The sequence below is a fragment of the Lissotriton helveticus genome, chromosome 3_1 (assembly GCF_964261635.1).
Source record: "Lissotriton helveticus chromosome 3_1, aLisHel1.1, whole genome shotgun sequence".
Classification (NCBI taxonomy): Eukaryota; Metazoa; Chordata; class Amphibia; order Caudata; family Salamandridae; genus Lissotriton; species Lissotriton helveticus.
The window spans coordinates 1,829,482,499-1,829,503,611 of NC_136061.1; the positions used below are offsets into that span (position 1 = coordinate 1,829,482,499).

The window sequence follows — 21,113 nt, forward strand, 5'->3', positions numbered from 1 at the left end:
AATAAAATGGACACTTTATAATGCCCTGGACTTTTGACAGTGCTAGCAAGCAGAACTAAAGTTGCTTTGTTGTTTAGTTTTGTTGACATTGGCATTGAATGTAAAATGTGGGTGTGTACAGTGAGAAATAATCTGTAGGTACTTAAAAAAATGCATCTCCGAGGAAGTCTAACAGCTGTGCTAGCTTGGAAAATAAACACGCCCCCACCCCAAAGAGGCGACCCTTTCTCAGGGAGGTAAAGGATTCAATCCACATGAAGACTGGATTCCAGGAGATCCTTTGTGGGGTCAGAGGAATGCAAAACAGTGGTTGAGCCTGCACTGCTGTGGGCCCTGTGGCCCACTGGAAGACTTATCATCCCACCGCAACCCACGTAAAATGTGCCAACTCAACCCGCTACCTTGTTAAAACGTTACAAACACAGTCGCGTCTTACTCCTCTGAAAGCAGGTCTTGCAAGAGCTTGTTGCGATCCCGGAAGCAGCCCAGGGAATGCATGGAGTCCAGAACATCAGGGTCTATGTCCTCCAGGGACGGCAGGGACCGGATCTGCACCTTCCGCGGCGTGGGCTGCTCAGGCTCCGGCTCGTTCTTCCCACCGCTGCAGGGAGGAGAGTAGACTCAGTTTGTGCAACGCTATTGCTGACAAATACATTGGACACTGCACTGCACAATATACACCCACACACCAAATCCCTAAGGGATGTCTTTCAGATATAAGGGTAAAGAGCGCCCACTCCTTCAAGGAGGCCGAACTTCAAGATTTAAGAAACGTGGAAGAAAGACTTTTTCATGGCACATCCCTACTGAAGGTCTTCTTTTGTTCAATTTCCTGCTGTGTTTCATTTAAAAGCATCAGAATTAGGTTAGGCAATATGGGCTTCATTGTAATGCACCCTATACCCAAAAACATGGTCGGATGCTTGAGGACTAGAATGGAAAGGAGTTTGGGGGGAGTCAAAAGCAAACACTAAACTATATCAGTCCAGACCAGACTATTTGGGACCTGGAATAAGAAGTTAGGTAAATTAATGAGAAGCCAAAGTAGTACTGGACTCTCTACATTCTTTTTCAACTGCTCCAACAGACATTTCTGGCAGGACCCTAATATTTCAATGGTTGGTTATCACCCTCACAGTAAAAGTGAGAACCTGGGAAAACCAAGCAGGTCCAACGCTGAATATGTGGTTGGGGTCGGTGTTGACACCCTAGGCTTGGAGCATCTAAAGTGACATCTGGTAAAGGGTAGAGGCGTTATCGAACCCAGTTCTACGTTGCCTGGTCAAAGGATTCCGGGAGCTGACATGCCTTCCCTCCATTTTCCCCCCAGGCAGACCAAAGTTCACATAATTTTGCTATCTGATGAATTTTAGCAAGACCCTTCTCAGGGGAGTTGCCAGAGAGTGGGTGGGGTGGGAGGGGCAAGGTAAGAGTCAGCTGTAACAAAAAATTACAATGCACTGGATACATTTACAGAACAGGAAGACAGCCTCGGGAACGGATTCTGAGTAGTAATATCGCAATTCCATCACCAAAAAGCTTTAGGAGTTGCAACTACTAAATGGCTTTTTAGTGTATATTGATACTAAAACCATTTTGCGATTCTGTAAGTACTTACCGAATTGCAAAATGGGTTTAGAAATTAATGCATACCACACCGCAGTTTGGAAGCGGCAGAATTATAGCATCTTTTCCAAACTGCGATTTGGAATGCCAGCCATCCATAGTTTGCAACTGCAGTTTCAGCTGCTAACCATTAATAGGTTATTGACTCCTGAATGGTAGTGGTAATCCATTCACAAACAAGTTTTTTTTAACATTCACAAGGGAAAACCTTTCTCTTTGTGAATGTTAAAAAGAAATGTGCTTATTTCTTTTTTAACGCAGCACTGTTTCCTTTAAAGAAAATGGGCTGCATAAAAATAAATACATTTAACAAGTGATTACAGTCAAGGAGCTCTATGGCACAGAGTAAGTTCCAATTTGCGGCCTATCTCTTGAATACTAATCAGGTAGGCTGGATTGAGGCCCACTCCAAATCCTTATTTTGCAAACAGAGCTATTAATACGTAGGTCGGTTTCCAAATAATTTTGCGGTTGCAAATCTATGTACATCGGCCATATGTATGTAACGCGGCATGTTAATTTAGATCATAATGAGTTACTTCTTTTTTAATGTACTTTGTCCCCTCTCAGGTGGTCTGTTAAGGCCCAACAGCATGCTACTAATATGGATTTGGGACATATGGCTACAAATTTGCAATTACGATTAAGGTGTGTATCAGAGATCAACACAAGCAAAACTTCCAGTCACCAGCAGCGTTCTTGGCATTGTGCAGAGAGAAACTTCCTGTAACATACAGCAATCTGGACATTGACCAGAGAGACAACTTCCGGTAACCTGCAGCAATCTGGGCATTGTGCAAAGAGAAAACTACCGGTAACCTGCAGCATTCTGGGCATTGTACAGAGAGACAACTTCCGGTAACCTGCAGCATTCTGGGCATTGTACAGAGAGACAACTTCCGGTAACCTGCGCATTCTGGGCATTGTACAGAGAGACAACTTCCGGTAACCTGCGGCATTCTGGGCATTGCAGAGAGAGAATTGAGAACATCTCTGCCCCCAGCATCAGGTGAAGAAGCACATGGTCAGGAGTATACATCTGGGATACGGAGATTATCCACCCACTCTACTGACTCGGCGTCTCCACTAGTCCCCTCAGCTCCACTTACTCTGCACAGACACACAAGCGTTCCATAACAAATGGACACTACACGGAAACATACAAGGAGGAATTGTACTTACATATACCATATGTGTTTCTGAATGTTTTCTAGCTGCAAAGCAAGAGAAAACAAGTCGTTAGGCAGTGTAAAGAAATACATTGGATAAAATATGGATATATTTTATGGTTAGGTAACAGAGTTCATTCAATTGACTGATGGCAAAAATGAGGTGAATGTGTAATGCTATGAAATTCACAGTTTGCCATGTTTTCAGGCTTTCGTCCAGCGCATCCCACAACTAAGATACACTAGAGCGCCGCAGAGATTTACATTTATGTACAGTTCCAACAATGCAATCTCCACAGAGGTGAGTGAGCTGCACAAATGTCCAGCTAATTTCAAATAAACGCGCCATTTCTAGCCCCACTGCTAGGAGTCACTATGCTAGCATTCAGAAAGTTTAATCAGATATATCACACTGTCTGCGTCACTGAACGCTGATGTTTAAAAAAAAAAAAATGGACCCACCAGATGTCAGCTCCAAAAATTACCCCAGAAAACTATTACTTGGAAGTTCAAGTTCACTCTGACAGACAACATGAAGGTGGCTGATCATAGTGTGAAGATGCATCCAAAAACGAAGACAACGCTCATGTACGTCATTTAGGGGTCACAGCTGCGACCCCTGGATTAGCCCTTGCAACCTCTGGCACTACCTTTGTAAAACTTGGCCTTGGAGGCTGCAAAATCAGCGCCAGGAACACGAGGACAGCTCGTCCTTATGGGTGTTGGTTGAGGCTCCACTCGCCTGGATTTATGCCATTTTTTTAAATAAACTAATAGTGAATAATATTATATTAGCCGTGATAAAATGAAGTATAATTAGCTGGAATTGGACCTTTCCTGGCAGCTGAGGTAAGTAAAAAAGTGAGTGAATGGGAATGAGTGTGAGTGAGTGAATGAAAGTGAGAGTGAGTTAGAATGTGGTGATACACATGTGAGTCTGATCTTTGCTCTGGCATCGTGAAGATAATTCTTGTCTTATGATGGCACCCATGGCAAAATACTAGTGCTAGCAATCCTTAGCATGACAGCCATTGGTGACAAAATAGCGACAGACTAGCGTTGTTCTTGTCATAATGGTAAAATACTGGTATTGCTATTGGCATACTGGAGGCAATCAATTTTTGTCATAAAGCGCACCTGTGGAAAATGCTGAGCTGGCATGCTTGAGAACAATCGTGGCTTGGGACTACCTGAGGCAAAATGGTGGTACTATCACACTGGAGATAATTATTGTCATGAGGGAGGAAAACAGTGGCATAGGAGAGGGAGTAAACATGACAAAGCGATGACCCCAATCAATGTGGTGGCCAGATTTTCATCACCTGGACTCAAGCATTCACTGCTATATTGACAAACTTCATTTATCTGTTTGTTAAAGTTAAATGTAAAATGAAAGGATCATGAAAAGATTATGATGTCTATGAAGCGTATGAAAATAAATACTACTGAACAGTTCACACAAACATATTTTATTCGTTGTTAAATGAAGTATATCAATAAAGCAGTGCATGCTTGACTCCAGGTGATGAAAACCTGTCCACCACATTGATTAGTAACACATGCTAGGCAGGCATATGTCAAGTATAGCATGCAAACAGGTTCAAACTTGGTTAACCTAGTAATATAAATAAAGAAAAAATCTTGATAAGCAGGAGTGCAAAATCTCCCCTATTCTACAAAGTGATGACCCCGACATATAGCATGGCAACATTCTGACTCTGGTATATTTTATGTCGGGGAATTCATGACAAAATGCTGGCCTTGGCACACTGGATTTTTTTGACATATGGAACACTCATAGCACATTTCGAAAAAAATGGAGTCATCTCCTGGGGAGTGTCAAGTTTCATTGGCTTGACTCACCATGGATATGTCTGTTTTGGAGTATTATATTACTTATACAATTATTATGGAACTTCGGCGAAGTCACTCAATGTGATGTCGTCAGGCCTAAGATCATGTGAGATGCCTTCCTGGGAAAGGGTAAATTGTAAATTGATGCTTGTATAGCGCACTACTCACCCGCAAGGGTCTCAAGGCGCTTGTACGAATACCGCTGTGGAACCCATCCTGGCTTTCCCTGTGAGGTGTCCACTCCTGGGCACCCCCAAGGTGGAGGCCAGGCATCCATAGCGTTGTGGGGGCCGTTGTGGAGATTAAGCAAGCTATTTCCTGGGAAAGTGTCAAAGGCATATGATGCCACTACCGGTTATGTAATTAAGGCCAACAGGCATGTGATGTCACTTCTGATACCCCTGGCATTTGGTCTAATTGGCGTCATTGATTTATAATCCGGGCACCCTAGCACCATCTGAAGAGCAAAGCTGCTATGAATGATGATTCTTCAGAAGATCTGAGCACTTGAGATATCTAGTAGTTAGGCTTAGTGGAAAAGGCATGTAGGGTGAGTGAACAAGTAAGAGCAGTGCAACATATGATCATCCTTGGTGGCCAGTTCAAGGTTGCCGTTGCTCTGAGGGACATGGGGTAGCTGAATTGCTGACGGTCCACTGTGAAAAAGGCTGTGGCATGGTGCTGACCCGAGGAGATTTATAAATACACCCTACTTTTAATGTACGACCATGCCTTTTTGCACAAGCTTTTGTACCTCAGTTAGGGTCTATTGATGAATTCTGTGAGGTTGGCATTTGGTTTGTCTAACATTGTGCTGATGACAGATCTCCAGCCATGTTTCCTAGTTCGCTTCTGGCGGCATTCTCATGCTGCCATTCATCAGACTTGGGCGCAGCAAGTATTTTCTTCGGCCATAGCAACTCACCTGGGGTGGTTTAGCTTTGTTACATGCCGATCAAAGGGCCTCAAGGTGTGATACCAAGGGCACAAGTTGGCTAGAAGAAGCATGGTTTCTTTCAAAGAAGCAGTACAGTAACACTACATTGGGAAGATTGTGCATTGAGGGCAGGGCCTGCCAGAAGTCATACTTTAGCAAATGCCCCATGGCTCCAAAGACTACACATGTCAGCGGCTGGGGCTTTAGCCTTAGAGGCAGTCAAGGGGTACGGAACGACGATCATGAGGTGTTGCCAGCATTTTTCCATAATTGTGTTTCACACAAAGCATTTGTTTATTCTGTCCTCTTTCGCCCCATGAATGGATTGAAGAGAATCTATGTGTGCCTGAGTTTTATGTCTTCAGGACTAGCGGCAGTAGAAAGTGCTACCTTATTTATACCCCAAGAGCCAGAGCACATCATATTTCTAAGTGGTAGCACTTACAGAGACCATTGGTCGGTAGCAAAAGGCTGTGCAAGTTATAGTGCTGCAAAGGTATTTTATTTTGTACTTACTGGCGGGAGTCATTAGCTTTGCTTATTTTTAGTTAATGAATTGGTCCCTACTTTATGTTTTTGTAAGTTACCCTCTGTGGAGTGCAAAGTGAGTTTCAGGCGGACATGAGCCAGAAGACCTGAGGCTACATCAACCACTGCTCAAGCATCTCTTAAAATCAGTTCCTGGGAATATGAGACTTTATAAGGAAAGCATAAACATCATTGCAAAGCTTAAAAACTTAAATATACTACTGAAAAAAATCTATAAAAGCATCAATCAACAGTTTTTTTTAATAATACCAATGGACACTGGCACAGATCAGAGGGATGGGGGCAGGGTTGGTGGGTGGGGGGATGAGGTTTGTAAAAAAAAAAGAAATTGATAAACTTACATTTTCGCTGAGTCTCTCCGCCGTCGCCATGCCTCTCCTCCGTCTTCCCAGACAGGAACAGGAAGCACATCCAGGCTCCCCTGACCAATCACAACGCTGCAATGCAGCGCTGCTATTGGTGTGTACCCTGTGGTTCCGCTTTCCAGCCAGGAAATGGGAGCCTGGGCATGTTCTCCACCCAGGCTGTAATGCGGCCTGGGTGTAGAACACGCAAAGTACGCATGACTGAATGGCCGGTACTATAGGGCAGGCAATCAGTCATTGCACAATTACAGTGTGCCCACCACTCCTCCCCCCTGCTCCGAGAGCAGAGCCGCCCGACCCGCAAAGACTCCTGCAGCAGGAACAAATAAAATGATAATAACAGTGAGTTATTATCATTTTATTTTTCCTTTTATTTCCATTGCTGAAAGCAGTGGAGCGATGCTCCTTCGCCTTAGCGGAGAAGCCGCCACTGAATAATACTGGATTTAGCATTAGCTAATGTACCAATACTTGACATCATTTCTGGAGATATTTTTTATAAGGCCACTACAATCTTCCCTTAACATGCTTATTTGGCAAATATGAATTTTGAAAATGTATATACAGCACAACTTAGGGGGCCATTAGGATGGCAGGCGGACTTTGCCCACCCGCCATCCTCTTGGTACTTGGGACGGCCTGCCTTAAGGGTGGGGGTCCCGTGGGGGGTATTAGGATGTGCCCGCCACAGTGGCGGGCGCATCCTGCATTTCTAACATTGTGGCGGGCGTTGCTCTCAGCACCGCCTGCCACAATGCTAAACATGCATGTATGCATTTGCATACACAAAGCGGCAGGCACCATGCGGTGCCTGCCGCTTTGTGTATGCAAATGCCGGGGGGTACCACAGGTAACTCCCATGTGCACCCCCACCTCACCTTCACTCAGGGGGCCCGCAGGGGGCCCCCGAAGTGAAGACCGCCTGCCTTTCCGTGGCAGCATCGCCGCCACGGAAAGGCATCTGTTGCAGCCCATACTAATATGGCTGGCGGTGTCTGATAGACACCGCCATCATATTGAACCTTTTCCGCCCCGGTCGCAAGGTGAGTGGGGCGGAAAAGCTGCGGACGGTCTTTCCGCCCGCCGCGGACCCCCCAGCGATGATAATATGGCGGGGGGTCATTCTGGTTAGGATGGCGGGCGGATTTCCCCCGCCAGGCCGGCGGTGGCAATCCGCCCGCCATCCTAATGGGCCCCTAAATGTCAATTTTAGTCTACTTTTCATGGAATACCACAATATTTTAGTTTACTCCCAATATTTAACATTTCACATATGAATTGCGAGAAAATAGTAGTTGATATGATGTTTGGGGGCCTCAACCAAATGTGTTCACTCAAGAGGGTCTTGGCTTAAACAAGTTTGCTGTAAGGTGTATGAAGAGAGCATTGTCTAACCCAGAGAGCGAGCCTCTTTAACACGAACTGGCATAGCTCCTTAGTTATAAACAAATCTCTGGCTTCAAGAATTTCCTAAATGGAGATACTAATGAGGTGTCAACTTTTGCAGGATTCAGCTGGAATAAATTGCAGCACAATTAACCCTTTGTAGTTAACTCTACACACTGAAGTGCACGGAAGATGTTGCTGATTTATTACAAACATCAGGTACCCATGGAAAGACTGACTAGTGCAAGCTGAGATTTTTTACTTCTGATATCAGCAGGCAGTTTTAAAAGGTCGCTGGCTTGTTTGCTCCAGTTTTATTGAAACAAATTCTCTTTTTCTAACACTATAGTCCCAGATGAGCTTAAGAGAGTGCGAGAGCCTCTCCTTCTCAGTAAATACAACCTTTATTCCATAACACTATCAATTTCTATCGAATTTTCAACCTAGCCTACCGAGATATGATGATTACTTAAAAGGCCACCATGCAGCAACAGATAGCAGAAGCACATGCCTCTACTGTTCTTTCCAGGCTGTATTTAGATCTGGTAGGGGTATAAAGACTGCATCGCGTGAGGCAATAAATAACCCCTCCAAGTGGTGCTTCTCCAATGAGTCCGTGCATTGATCCTACTAGATCTCTCAGCTACATCGGGCTCCTGAACAAGACATCTTCTTGGCTTACAAGGCAAAATCTGGTGTTGTGGGTGCAGTTATCACACAAAAGAAGTCTTTCTTTTGAGGCAGATCACAATTCTTGATTTGTCCATTCCCACCAAGATGTCAATCCCACAACTGAGGTTGGCCACCAACATCTTATTTTACTCTCCCTTTGCCCAATCTTTCCGTCCGGCCACTGCAAGGCCACGTTTATTTATGAGGCCTTCATTTTTGTTGGTTATGCAACAGGCACTCAATTTTGTTTTAGTCTGAATGATTAAATTAATTTTAACATATCGTACACCCTAGTTTCACCTCATAGCTGCATGCCTTTGGATAAAATCCTTTGAAAAGAAAATACTTATGAGAGACACAAGTTAAGTTTTATTTTGGGTAGGAATCAGGAGAAGGGGAACATTGAGATCTCCACCTGAGGCTTGGGTTCATGGACCATTTCCTGTGTCACTTCCAACGACCCCAAAATCACATTGAGTCATCATGACAGTGAGTTGTCTAATCAGCCCGAGATTAATGATGTTGTCAAATGAAAACCGGAGAGTGTTGCTACGTCTAACTGAGCAGCACCTGACTACTGATGCTTCATCAGCGATGGCGTCCAGACTAGGATATTGCAAATAGTCTATAGTCAGGTCTTCCGAAGTATCTGCTGTCATGCCTAAAATCAGGAAATAAAATGGTAGCCTGACTTTTTCATTGAACGAATCCTAGGGAGCCTTTCTTCCAGGTGCTTACAAATTTGGACTGAATTCCAGTTGAAAGTTCAATCGCGATCTTAATGCTGTCTATTGAAACGTATCTGCCTTACACACTAACCAGTTTAACCATTATTGCCCCAGTGGCTCCCTTCTCTCAGACCAGGGCTTGCGCTTTACCTGGCAGACAAGTGAAATCAGGACACAAACCAATGGTGGGTACACTATGCTATATAAATTGAAATTATTACTTGCTTATTTCCCCAAGTGAGTCAGTTGTGAAAGGAAGAGTGTGGGTGAGCGAAGCACTGCTCAGTAGCCTGTGGCCGGTGCAATTAAACATAATCACACCGAATACTAAGGCTAATAGTCTTAAATCCACCTCATGACTCTAGTCCACTACCAGACACTCCCTGCTCGTTTAACTCACTCTTACAGGTTCCTGCTTTCTCCTTTTGTGACTTTTTTTTGTCTTTCTCTTCCTTTGTCTTAGTTTGTTCTCCTTCTCTTGCTCTTGGAAAATGTGTGATGTGGAAAAATAGGTGGCGGTGACTCACGCTGGCAACCACGGGCTCAAATTAAGCACTGCTTCCCCTATTCACTTAGCCACAGAATCATGATCAGTGCTGTATTAAAAAGTTCGTTTTTAGATCTGTATGAGTAAATTCCGTTTTGCTATGCACAAACTCCCATATCACATCAGTTTCCATCCAAGTATGGAAGACGTTTATCCATGCAGTACGAGCAACGCTTAAAATGTTGGTTAAATATTGCATCAGACCCATACAGAATCGCAATTCTGGAGCGGAGAAGGAGTGTTTAAGGGACGTCAAGTAAATGTAAATGTATTGTATTTATATAGCGCACTTCTACCCGGAGGCCTCGTAGCGCTGTATTCATACCGCTGTGGAACCCATCTAGGCTTTCCTGTGAAATGTCCACTCCTGGGCACCCTCAAGGTGAAGCCAGGATTCCAAGCGCTGCTGGGGCAGTTGTGGAGATTAAGCAAGCTATTGCCCAGAGTGGGACCCATGATTAGACTAGGCACCGAGGCGAGAATTATCAGGTCCGGGGAAATTGAGTCCAAGAGCCGCCGAGGCAGGAATTGAACCCTGGTCCCGGGCCAGACCTCTGCATCAGGGTCTGCCGGTCTAACCATTGAGCCACGCTTCTCTCTTCACAATTATAATTTGATATGGTATGTATTCAATGGTTTGTGAATGAAGCAGTATTTGCAAACAACTGACCAGTTGCATAGACCTCAAAGAAAGTAGTAACTGATTTGGAAAGGGGAAGCTGTCCCAACAGGGCCCTTTACCCTTTGAGGTCCGTGTTGGGCAACTACTGGGGGAGTAGGCAGAGGTCCGCAGGATGTCTTCATAAATGGGAAACCTTTTTTATAGAACCCCCTGTTCCTGCAAGCATCATGGGCTGCTTTTTTTTTTTTTAAGTTTCCGGTTATGAAATACAAACACAGAGATGGTTGTCTGCTGTCCTTTGGAGCCCACCATTCCTCTGTTTGAAGCCAATCACGTGGGTTGCAAATAGTGACATGCCAAACTAACATTCATTAGGTCGGTCGTTCTGTGACTACATCACTACCCTACGATTTTGCAGCTTGATCTCCTAGCACATAGGTCACACTGCAAATGGGGAACATCCTTTACAACGCAACTTTTACAACGAAGTACCTTTACGACGCAACCATTACAAAGCAACTTTTACAACGAATTGCGGTGGGGACGCTCTGGGATAGGGAATAGTTTCCAAAACCTTCCCTACTATCCATGGGGACTGGAGTTGGAATAGTAAATTAAACTATTCACTATCCAGCGCCCACTTGCGTTGAAAAACTTGCGTCTTAAAGGCATGAGTTGTAATAGCATGCGTTGTAACGTCATACATTCCTGCAAATGTATAGACAGGTTGCAAATTGTGACTACCTTTCTGTCTTTTCATACATCTGGTTCTGGGTTAGCACTTCTGCCTAACTGCATGCTGATGAAGTTGCAAGCAGGGCATAACGTGTTGCACTACCCTGACACTGTAGACTATGGCATTTTTTATTCTTTAGCAGCTCTCCATCCACGAAACATCTACCTGAGATAATTCACGATTGCAATTCTTGGTGCTAAGCAAGCAGGTAGCCATAATGCTGCATGGGTTACTCAAGGTACTTTCAATGGTTTATTCAATTTCTTCCATTAATATGTATTTTCCCAGAGTTCTGAGATCCAGATCAGGGTTTCATTGTCCATCAAAAATGTGTCCGTCTGTGCCCGAGACAGCCCACAATAGGTAGAAACATAACTGAAATCCAACAAACTATTGAGTTAGTCTCCTACTAACTAAAGAATGTGACAAAGGTGATGATATTTAATCCCTTATAGAAAGCTTTACAAGCCTCCACCAAATACAATTAGGGAGTTAATAACACATTTTAAAAGACCATTAATGTGGATGGTACGCAAAGTGTCTTTGCGCTGAACACAACTCACACCTCTGCCATACCGCAATAAACACTTTTCAGTCAATACTGCTTTAGGAACTTTATTTTTCCAGATGTGGTAAATGATACCAGAATGGCCATTTTGGGCCAATTGGTATTTGTATCAGGCTACTGAGTGGCATGAAACAGGTAAATAAAGTCCGGCATGTGAATGTCTTCAGTGTACTTACAAGAATTCTATACATGCTATATGTTAATGTCTCTTGAGGAGGTGCTATGTGCTGACTAGCACTTGGTTTGGGACTCTTCGTGAAATCAACAGTTACGTCTATATTTTTTCCAGTGCTCTGAAGCCACGAGGATGTGAAAAATTATTTCATTGCGAATTCAGAGCCAAAGTATGTGGTACTTAAATACTGGGGGATTCAGAATCTTTTATCCTTACCTTTCCAACGTCCTTATGGAACTGAGGATGAAACTTAAGCTTTAGAGGAAGCCAAGTACAAGAAATCATTCCATTATGAAAATCTTTTGGTATCATTACTAAGTTCCTATTCACAGATGCAATCTAATTGCCCCCGTCAAGTCTACTTTAGGCCAGTGTAACAGTCATTCATTGATCAGTTTCCGTGGCATAGAGAAACCATAAACCTAAGAAGATAATAAATAAGCATGCTCTGCAGCCTTACTCCAGGCGCCAAGTTATTCACACCTTTACCTGGATGCTGCGCCATCTCTTCCTATGTCAAGGAATTCAGCCCATCTCACCCCTTGTTGCTACCGTAGCCTTGCATAATTCTACTATAGTTCAGGCTGACAATGTGGATATGTTCTACTGTAATGGCGGTGTACTTTCACTTTCACTGTACAGTGTACTGCAATGTCATTATAGCCATAGTTGCTGTGTACAGAGCTGGACATGGCTTGAGAAAAGGTGAAACTGAACAGCTTTCATATTTCTCAAATTAATCTGATCTCATATATACTGGGAGATGAGATGCATCATAATCAAAGTTTTACCCCATTCGAATGAATAATAATATTTGATGGTCACGGCTTACCGTCATCCTTTTGGGCGTATCCACTTCGATCATCCCTCGTAAGAGGTTCTGGCAGTCCGGTGGGATAAAGTGGGGCATGTGGAAGACCCCCCGCTTCACCTTCTCTAGAAGTTGCCGCAAGTTGTCATCATCAAAGGGAAGTGCACCCTGTGTAAGTGAGTCCAGAGTGTGGGAGAAGGTAGCAGCGTGGCACACCAGGGAGACAGCAAGGTAGTGGGAGGAAACGGTGAGGCATATGTAGGCAGAAACAGCGAAGAGGGAGGATGAGGAGAGAGACATGCAAGGAGAGAAGAAGAAAAGGGATGAGCGAGTGAGACTTAGAGAAAGCAAGTTAAGGCAAACAAGATTATCCAGTGAGGAAAGGCAAGGTGAAAAAATAATAAAAAATAAATAACACCAGCATCAAGTTAACCCCTTTCTAGAGTAGCATAGAAACTGCCCCGTTCATTGAAAGCCCCTTCACTCTGGATGACTGAGACAGAGATAGTTCTTCACCAGAGTGGGCCATGGACAGGTTTGGAAGGAGAAACTAGAGACAAGTGAGATTGTACAAACTTCAATGTGAGAGTGATAGGGACATGTCTCTTTCACTGTGTGATCTATGAAGCTTTGGCTGAAAGTGAAAGAAGGAATCCTCTCTACTGTGTGACAAAGTGATCTTTGGAGTGCTTGATACAGAGACAGACACTATTGGAGAATTGAGCAAAGAAGCGACAACGAACAGCGCTTCCAGTGCAGAACAAATGGAGTGTTACAAAGAGAAAGGGTGCCAACCCACTCCACCCACCCTTTGACATATGCAACATGCACTAAGCCAGAGAACTTGAAAGGACAATACATTATCCATGTACATATGATTTAAGAAGCTAATAAAGTGAACTTACCACTAACAGCGCAAATAAGATGACACCACAACTCCATACGTCTGCCTTCCTTCCATCGTACTTCTCTCCCTGTGTGATATTTAAACATGAGGGTTGAGATGGGGTATGCACCGATACTCTTTACACGAGATAGAAGGCTGTTTTTAGGAGGGATGAGGAGGAACCCCCTGTAGGAGCTGCTGCCTCCCCTCTACTTCCATGTGACCGTGCATTTCCAAGAAGCGGTCTCAGGTTGGGAACCAAAAGCTGCAGCTACCCAGGCCTTCCTCCTTGGGGTTACCTTCAATGCAAACCTTGGTTTGGGGATGATTAGAACGAGTGACAGTCCTGAATGTAATTCTGATGGGCTTTATGGTCTTCTTAGGCTGGCTACATTAAAGTAATTGGCAGCACACTACCACTAAAGCTAGGCCCCTAAAACACATCCACAAATAAAGTCAACTAGACTGTATTTGAATAGCAAATTTCCAATGGCTGGTATTACTAGTTAAGAGGCATAGAAGCATGGGAAGATATTGGATGTTGACAATTCTTGATGATTTACTAGCCTTGGTTGGTGTAAGGGAGGTGAGGTGGTACTCCTATTGAGAGCTGAGGTTTGGGAAGTCGAGACTGCCCCAGGTATCCTACAATATGCGAGTACTGGAAATTGAGGGCGGCACAACTTTTGATTACGTTTTTCACAAATTCAAAAAGTAAGCATCGATATTTATTCTTGAAAATCTCAGACAACTTTTTTGGTCGCGGAGGATTCATATTTTATGAAACCAGCATTAATATAGTCCATACATATTTAGCAAGTAACTGGCCTCTTCAGGTATGAAATGTAATTATCCAAGTTCTATCATTGTGCCTTGCGCTCTAAAGTAAATATCTTAAATAACAGAAATTAAAAGCCTTATTATATTTTTGTCTATATTTTTGTTTGTGCTCTTACGGAAAAATGGATGAGGGGAGCCCACTTAAATATGTATTTCTCTAACAGATAACGTTTCATTCCTAATGCAAACTGATTCTCGAGCACTTCATCTAGTGGCATAACAAAACTTGAGGTGCCCCCCCCTGCAAAGTACATGGAGGGGCACTCCCTCCGGAGTCAGTCCAGAACTTTCAGGCCAGGCTGCTGTGCTGAGGGGGCCCTCTGGAGCTCAGGCCCCCCCTGCACCGTGGGGGGTTCTCCGTTACACAGGAAGAACCGCTGTGACTGCACTCGTGTTGCACTCTTCAATGCCACCTTTACACCGGATGCACCCGCCCGTTGTTCCACTTATAATCAATCCTTTTGACCTACCTACGATCATTTTTTAAAGACCCAGTTGACAAACCTGTCCCGGCCGGGTTGGAATTATCACCGGCTAACCGATACACTTACGTTACCGCCAACAGCCCTGAAGAGTCACAAGCACATAAGCTCGCTTGACGAAACACGTGTCGGCTGGTTATGTGTTTTTGTATCTTGATGTCACCCTTCTAGAACAGGAGGGTTCAATACATCCCTAAAGATTTGACCCATGCGTGTCCACCTTGTCTTATTACTCAGGACTTGCATTGCTTGTTCATTTTACCAAAAAAAGAAAAACCTATATGATTAATTGACTATAAACGTGTGCACTGGATTTGTTTTGTACCTATTTGGTTGGGCCCTTGCCAACTGTTACAGAGGTTCTTGGGGTCTCCTCTGTCCGTGTTGCACCGTTCAATTTACTTTTTATGTCTGCATTCACTCTTTTCTTTACCCACACTAGCCGCTACCAGCACAGGTGCCACTTTTCCTTGTATACTACAAAACCCTACACAGAATTTCTAACCGTGGGGGCCTATGTTATGCCACTCATTCAGAATGGTAAGTTAGTATATCTGAACTCTCTTAGGGCCAATGAAAATCTACTGGAAGTGGTCAGTGTTGATCCTGTCACTCAACAGTCCCACAACCAAGACCTCATTCATAGCTACATGTACGTTTAGATGCACATATATATTAATATGTCTGCATGCCTAGGTGTCACCATGTGCTTATTGTGTGTCCCTGCACCCAGGCAGGCTAGCATGAGGCCTACTGTCCATAGGGATATATGTGTAATTTAGTTTCTTTCCAGGTTTGTCCAGGAGCATGCACATATCTGAATGTGCACTGGAGCTCATGTGTCCGTGCGTGCAGAAGTGAGTTAGCCCATTGGTTGTTTTTGTAGCTGCACATGTGCACAGCACAGTGCCCTCGTTTGAATATAAGTAGAGCAGGGCTTGCTCCTCTGATGAGGCGGAGGAGCACCACTCTACTGCTCTAAGAGGAGGGCAGCGCAAAGTAAAAATAAAATAATAATAACAGAACGTTATTATCATGTTATTTTTAGTCTGCCTTTAAGGTCCATGATAGGGTGGGACAGGGCTGCGTGAAGCCAGCAGGGGGAAGAGTGGTGGGTGCACCTTAAGTGCGCATGAAGGTTTGGGTGCCATCTGGGGACCGACCAAACTGTCATGTGCACTTTGCATGTTCTGAAGCAGCATTACAGCCTGGGTGGAGAACATGCCCAGCCTCCCACGCCCTTTCTGCGTGGTGAACCACAGCCCTCAGACCAATCACAATGCTGCAGTAAGGCAGCAATGTGATTGCCTGGGAGAGACTGGAAGCCTGGGTACTTCTGTTTCAGATAAGAAGATGGAGGAGAGGCGGCGGCATTGTTCACAGATAAGTCTTTTTTAAAAACAAATTCTAAGCCACCCAGCCCCTGCTCCTCCACCCCGCCACCGTCCCCTACCAGCCACCGGTGAAGTACAGCTCTATCAGAGGTTCATCCCCTGTGCATCTAATTACGTTTGGTTGTTGCACTGTGCAGTGTAGAATGTGAAAGACTGCAAGTCTCCTTAGGACTCCCATCAGCTTTTTTACTCTTTCTATGTTTGCTCATCTTTAACCCGTTGGGTGCTCATGAGGCACGGTTGAGCTGCACTCATGACGAGCTGAGCTCGTCACGGCCGTTGGAACGTTCACACGTGGGGATAATTTCCCCGCTGTGCTGAATGTTCCAAAACGGGTGTGGTCGTGACGAGCTCAGCTCGTCATGAGTGCAGCTCCACTGTGCCCCATGACGAGCTGAGCTCGTCACAAGCACAGCGGCGCCGCGCGCGGCCCCCCTCTCCCCCGCACAGCGGGGGAGAAACACCCCGCAGCGAAGGGGTTAGTCTGCAAGTTTTAGTCTGTCAAGAGACAAAGAGACTCCACTGTGTTAGCCTCTGGGGCGAGTGGTGGCAGACATTATCTTTATTAATATTTGCGAGCCACTCGTTTCTTTGACAGCTGTAAGCTCTGTTGTAGTCCTTCTTCAATAACCGTGTCCATGAGCTGACTTTTGGCCAGATTTAGAGTTTGGCGACTTAGTCACAAACGTGATGGATATCCCGCCTGCCATATTACAAGTGAATTATATCCTATAGAATTTGTAATATAGCAGACAGGATATCCGCCAACTTTGTGATGCTGTAATCCATTCCCGGAAAATCAGGCCATTTGTCTAGTGAATGTAATGGATTAGAGTAGCAAGCAGGCTCAATTTTTTTCAGCCTTCTCTCTACCTCTTTCAATCCTTAGATATGTAACTTGAGGTACCTGGAGACTCAAGCTGAATCATACAGCCGGCGTGGTCCAAGCCGGTCATCCTGTCAAGCAGCTAGTTGCCAGGAAAGAATTTCCATAAACTACTTCCCCCTCTTTTATCTTAGGTTCAGAGAATTGGCTGGCGAGTCTTGTGGGTTAAACGATTTGCCACCATTCCCGCCTCCCCCACATCCCTAGAATGCTTATCTTACTGTTAGACAGTACCATGTGTGACAGTGATGTGGAGAAGTGTGGCTCACTGGTTAGAGGAGGCAGACCTGGAAGCAGAGGTCAGCCCGGGACCAGGGTTCAATTCCCGGCTCGGCGGGGTCTTGAGTCCTAAAATGTCCATGGACTCGACAATTCTCGCTCCGGTGCCTACTCAATTCACGGGTTCACACTCTGCGACTCTGGGCAATAGCTTGCTTAATCTCCACAACGGCCCCTCGCGGTGGGATGCCTGGCTTTCACCTTGCGGATACCCTGCCGGGGTTATCTCACAGGGGAATACCAGGACGGGTTCCCTAAGCAAGCGCTTAGAAACCGCTCGGTGATTTGCGCTATATAAATTCCTGTACATTTACATTTACAAATGTGATGTCCCTTATCCTTAGGCCATACAACCCACAGTTATACAGAAGGTTTGTGTAGGGCTACACTAAATAGAACCTTCCCTAAGTTTTTCATCAATTCATCCACCTGTGACAAGAGAATGTGGGGCTGCAAAGGACTTACCCGGATGACTTCCGGACAGGCGTAATGTGGTGATCTGGAAAGTAAAATGTGATAAAATTAGTTCCTGCCTACAGATCTATGTCAACTTATACTTTGCCTGTCTGTGACTGCCGCACAACTCTGTATCTCTGTGTGCACCTACCTTGGCGTTCTTCATATACAAGTCTGTTTTATATCGCGGAGTCTGCAACTGTGCATTAAAACTTTATTTCAGTTGTAATTCGTAGTATTTATAGTTGTATGCTGCACTTTAATATCTTCATTTAAATCTATTTTGGTGCCTGGCGTATGCTCTGTATCACAATGTGTGCTCTGTATGTAGCTGTGTGCTCTGTATACCAGAGTCTAGCTAACACGTTTGCTCTGTATCCAGTTTCTGTCTGTTTTTTCTGTATTTCTTTGTTTGCCTGTCTGTGTCTTGTGTTCCCCTTTCTGAACTTTATCACAGTGCCTGGCAGTCTGTTTTTATATGTTGGTTCCACTTGTCTATATTTTGGCATCTGCCTTACTTCTCTTTATTTGCCTTGAATCTGACCGCCTGTTGTCTAGTGGCCTTTTACGCTGTATTCCTGGGTCCACTGGTTGTTCACTCTATTGCTCAGTTTCTGCTCGTTGTCTTTCTGTCGGGGCTTTTGCCTCTCTAGTCTATATATATGGTGATATGTTCTGTATCAACCTGCAAAGTACTGTGGATTTTTTTTCGCTTTGAATTTCTGCCAATAACTGTTTTTGCATGGACCATTGAATTTGTGATCCAATCTCAGTTCTTTCATGCCCTCTTTGGCCAGCCACTGACGGTGCACAGGCACATTTGTCCAAATTCTAAGTATGTTTTCATATAATATTCAGGGATGATGATGTGTGTTTTCAATATCATAACACAGCAGCAGCTCACTAATAATACTGCAAATAATCTCTGTGACACTCTCCCATTTCTCATATGTGAGGTTCTCATTTGATCTTAAACATTTTTTATGGCTATTGCATGTTACAAACACAACATTTCTCTACAAAATGTCGGTACTAGATACGCACACATCACCACATTGAAAATAAAGCAAAGGACATTATTCAAGGTCATTAGGGCAAGACTCTGCAGAACAGAGCTAGCTCTATCCGGTGGGGGGGAGGGGGCCTGAAAGGCTGGGGCCCTGGGCCAGAGCCCACTTTGCCCATGCCTAAAAACATCTCTGGGTGATAAACACGCCTGAGACGTGGAATTTATCACACTGTAAGTTCCCAATCCAGAGATATCATTCTGCAGGGAATGTAGCAGCACTTGTTGACAACTCCAAAGTACAACAGAACACAGCACAATACCATCAGACAAAGCAACACAACCAGTAGAAAATTTACAGAGCACAACACGCCAAAACAGTAAACACGAAATACAACTTCAGTACTCCACAAAAACAATTAAATAATGCAACAAAAAAACAAAAGACCATAAAAAGCAACACAACATCAACACCACAATAAACTGCAACACAAAAAAGATGCACAAACATTCTTGTCACGAATAACCATGCCCAGTAATATCCTTTCTTAAGACAGGGTTACCAGGAGCTTGTACCAAGCACTGGTTTATTTACCACCAAGGATATTTAATTGCACCAATCAGAAACGGTTTTTAATCCACCCCCCTGTATCCTTCAGTTTAGAAGCCTAAGACTCTCCCTGTTTGCCTCTGTCTACGTTATACCCATCTCTGTTGATCTGCGGTGGCCCGTGACCTCAGGGATTTTCTGAAACATTGGCCGTTATGGGCACAACCAATGTCCTATTTGTTTGTGCACGTCTGTGTTTTCCTGTGTGTAGCATACTGCCTATTTGTCACTGAGTCTGCTCTATCCTGTATCTCTGTGTTTGCCTGGTGACAGTTAATTTGGTTCTGTCTTTCTAAAATTGTCTGCCTTTGCCCCGATGCCCCCTCCACATCTCACTGACTCTCCCTCTACCCCCGTCAGTTCTCAGTCTCAGTAACTGCTCTCTGAGACTGACTGTGCCCTTCTGTCTACTGTCTGTCTTTGTCTGTTGCAGGAACTGGGACTGGTGTCTGACTTACAAGCCTTTGTACTCTAAAGCTCAGCCTTTCTCTGGTTGCTTTTTACTAACTGAATAGATGAAACAACTGGTGAGTTAAAGTTCAGACTTTAAGGTGCAGGGCTGGCAAAAGAAAAGCAAAGAATGCAGATATGAAAATACATATTGTAACAATTTGGAACTGATCTATGGAGATTAAAACATGGGCCTGATTTGGATGATGGTCGGAAAGCCTCTGACCACTGATTGGAGGCTTTCTGACTGACTGACCTCTAAGGTTTAAACTCTGACCGCCGTGTTACAAACACAGTGGTCAGAGTTTAAACTGGCCATTCAATCTGACCGGGTCCAGATGGGCTCAAGGAGGAACACGGAAGGGCTTCATAATCCCTAACGGAAGGCGTTTCCGCCATCAGGATTATGATCTCGGTTTCCAACATCCATTCCATGTTGGCCTTTGAAACATGGAAAAGCTGTTGTAAAGTGACTTTGGGGGCCCCTAGCTGGGCCACTTTCCTCTCTGGCCCTCCAGTCGAGGTCTATGGTGCTCCCCTGAAAATCTCTGCACTATACTTGCCAGGTTGAGAGTCTTTAGTAGGATGCATCTCTCATTTGAACCCGGTTGAGGGAGCAGATGTCTTGACATAGTTGGCTATTATATATGTCAACTTCAAAACAAAAATGTTGTTCTGACTTAGACAACTCTGCATCATGATAGAACTACACAAAGTTGTGATGTTTTTGCTTCACAAACATTTTGAAGTTTCCTCATAACTTTCAACGTTTCACAACCTTTACAAAGCTTTCAGAGTTTAAATTGAGAGACAGAAATCTGTAAAGGTAGGTTTTGTAGAGTCACGTCTCTGCAAAAACTCACTTTAAGATGGGAGTGTTGTTTCAAAATGTTTTTGAGAAAAGCAAACATTATTTTGCAAAGTTTCCAAAACTTGACAGCATTCTCGAAACTCAAGGTTTGTAAACCATGAAAAACGTCAGGTACACAATGTACATGTCACAAATCCCTTGTCAAAATGACCTGCAAAGTTAATGACTACCTGCACTGTTTGAGGAGCCATATGCAGATGTTCAGGAA

The 21,113-nt window shown here is 44.3% G+C and overlaps 1 protein-coding gene across 3 annotated transcripts in view; it reads right to left on the minus strand.

Moving 5' to 3' along the window:
• The window catches only part of BRSK2 (BR serine/threonine kinase 2), a 762,518-nt gene that overhangs the window by 144,993 nt on the left and 596,412 nt on the right, over positions 1-21,113 (minus strand). For all 3 annotated transcript variants that reach the window (XM_078682762.1, XM_078682764.1, XM_078682763.1), the window contains exons 6-10: positions 17,978-18,011; positions 13,651-13,719; positions 12,767-12,913; positions 2,809-2,840; positions 437-601 (exon numbers count right to left, since the gene is read on the minus strand). In XM_078682762.1, coding sequence (XP_078538888.1) covers positions 437-601; positions 2,809-2,840; positions 12,767-12,913; positions 13,651-13,719; positions 17,978-18,011 — 447 coding nt within the window. The remainder of the gene's footprint in view (positions 1-436; positions 602-2,808; positions 2,841-12,766; positions 12,914-13,650; positions 13,720-17,977; positions 18,012-21,113) is intronic.